The following is a 406-nucleotide window of genomic DNA, read 5'->3' as shown; positions in this document are numbered from 1 at the left end:
GGCCGGGTCACGGTTGTGTTGCCCCTCCTCACGGCCATGGGATGCTTGGGTGGTCCCTCCTCACGGCCATGGGACACTTGGGTGGTCCCATCTTATGATCCTGTTGACGTGGCCGGGAGACGGTTGGGTTGTCCCCCCTCACAGCCACGTCCCCATCAGGCTGGCCTGGCTGTGGGTCAGCGGGGTGGTCCCCTCTGACGTCCCCGTCCCCGCGCAGGCGAGTTCATCCGGGCGCTGTACGAGTCGGAGGAGAACTGCGAGGTGGACCCCATGAAGTGCTCGGCCTCCACCTTGGCCGACCACCAAGCCAACCTCCGCATGTGCTGCGAGCTCGCCCTCTGCAAGGTGGTCAACTCGCACTGGTGAGTCCCCCGGGGGCTTGGGGACACCTCCCGACGTCCCCACC

General features: G+C 67.0%; 1 protein-coding gene across 1 annotated transcript in view; it reads left to right on the top strand.

Moving 5' to 3' along the window:
* LOC104511864 (ras/Rap GTPase-activating protein SynGAP-like) overlaps positions 1–362 on the top strand; it is a gene marked incomplete at its 3' end in the record, with an annotated part of 1,259 nt that extends 897 nt beyond the window's left edge. The window contains exon 2 of the mRNA XM_010154644.1: positions 218–362. Coding sequence (XP_010152946.1) covers positions 218–362 — 145 coding nt within the window. The remainder of the gene's footprint in view (positions 1–217) is intronic.
* Between the last annotated feature and the right edge of the window lie 44 nt (positions 363–406).

Source organism: Eurypyga helias, unplaced genomic scaffold (genome assembly GCF_000690775.1).
Source record: "Eurypyga helias isolate BGI_N326 unplaced genomic scaffold, ASM69077v1 scaffold46476, whole genome shotgun sequence".
In the NCBI taxonomy this organism is placed as follows: domain Eukaryota; kingdom Metazoa; phylum Chordata; class Aves; order Eurypygiformes; family Eurypygidae; genus Eurypyga; species Eurypyga helias.
This window is presented reverse-complemented; position numbering and strand designations above follow the sequence as displayed.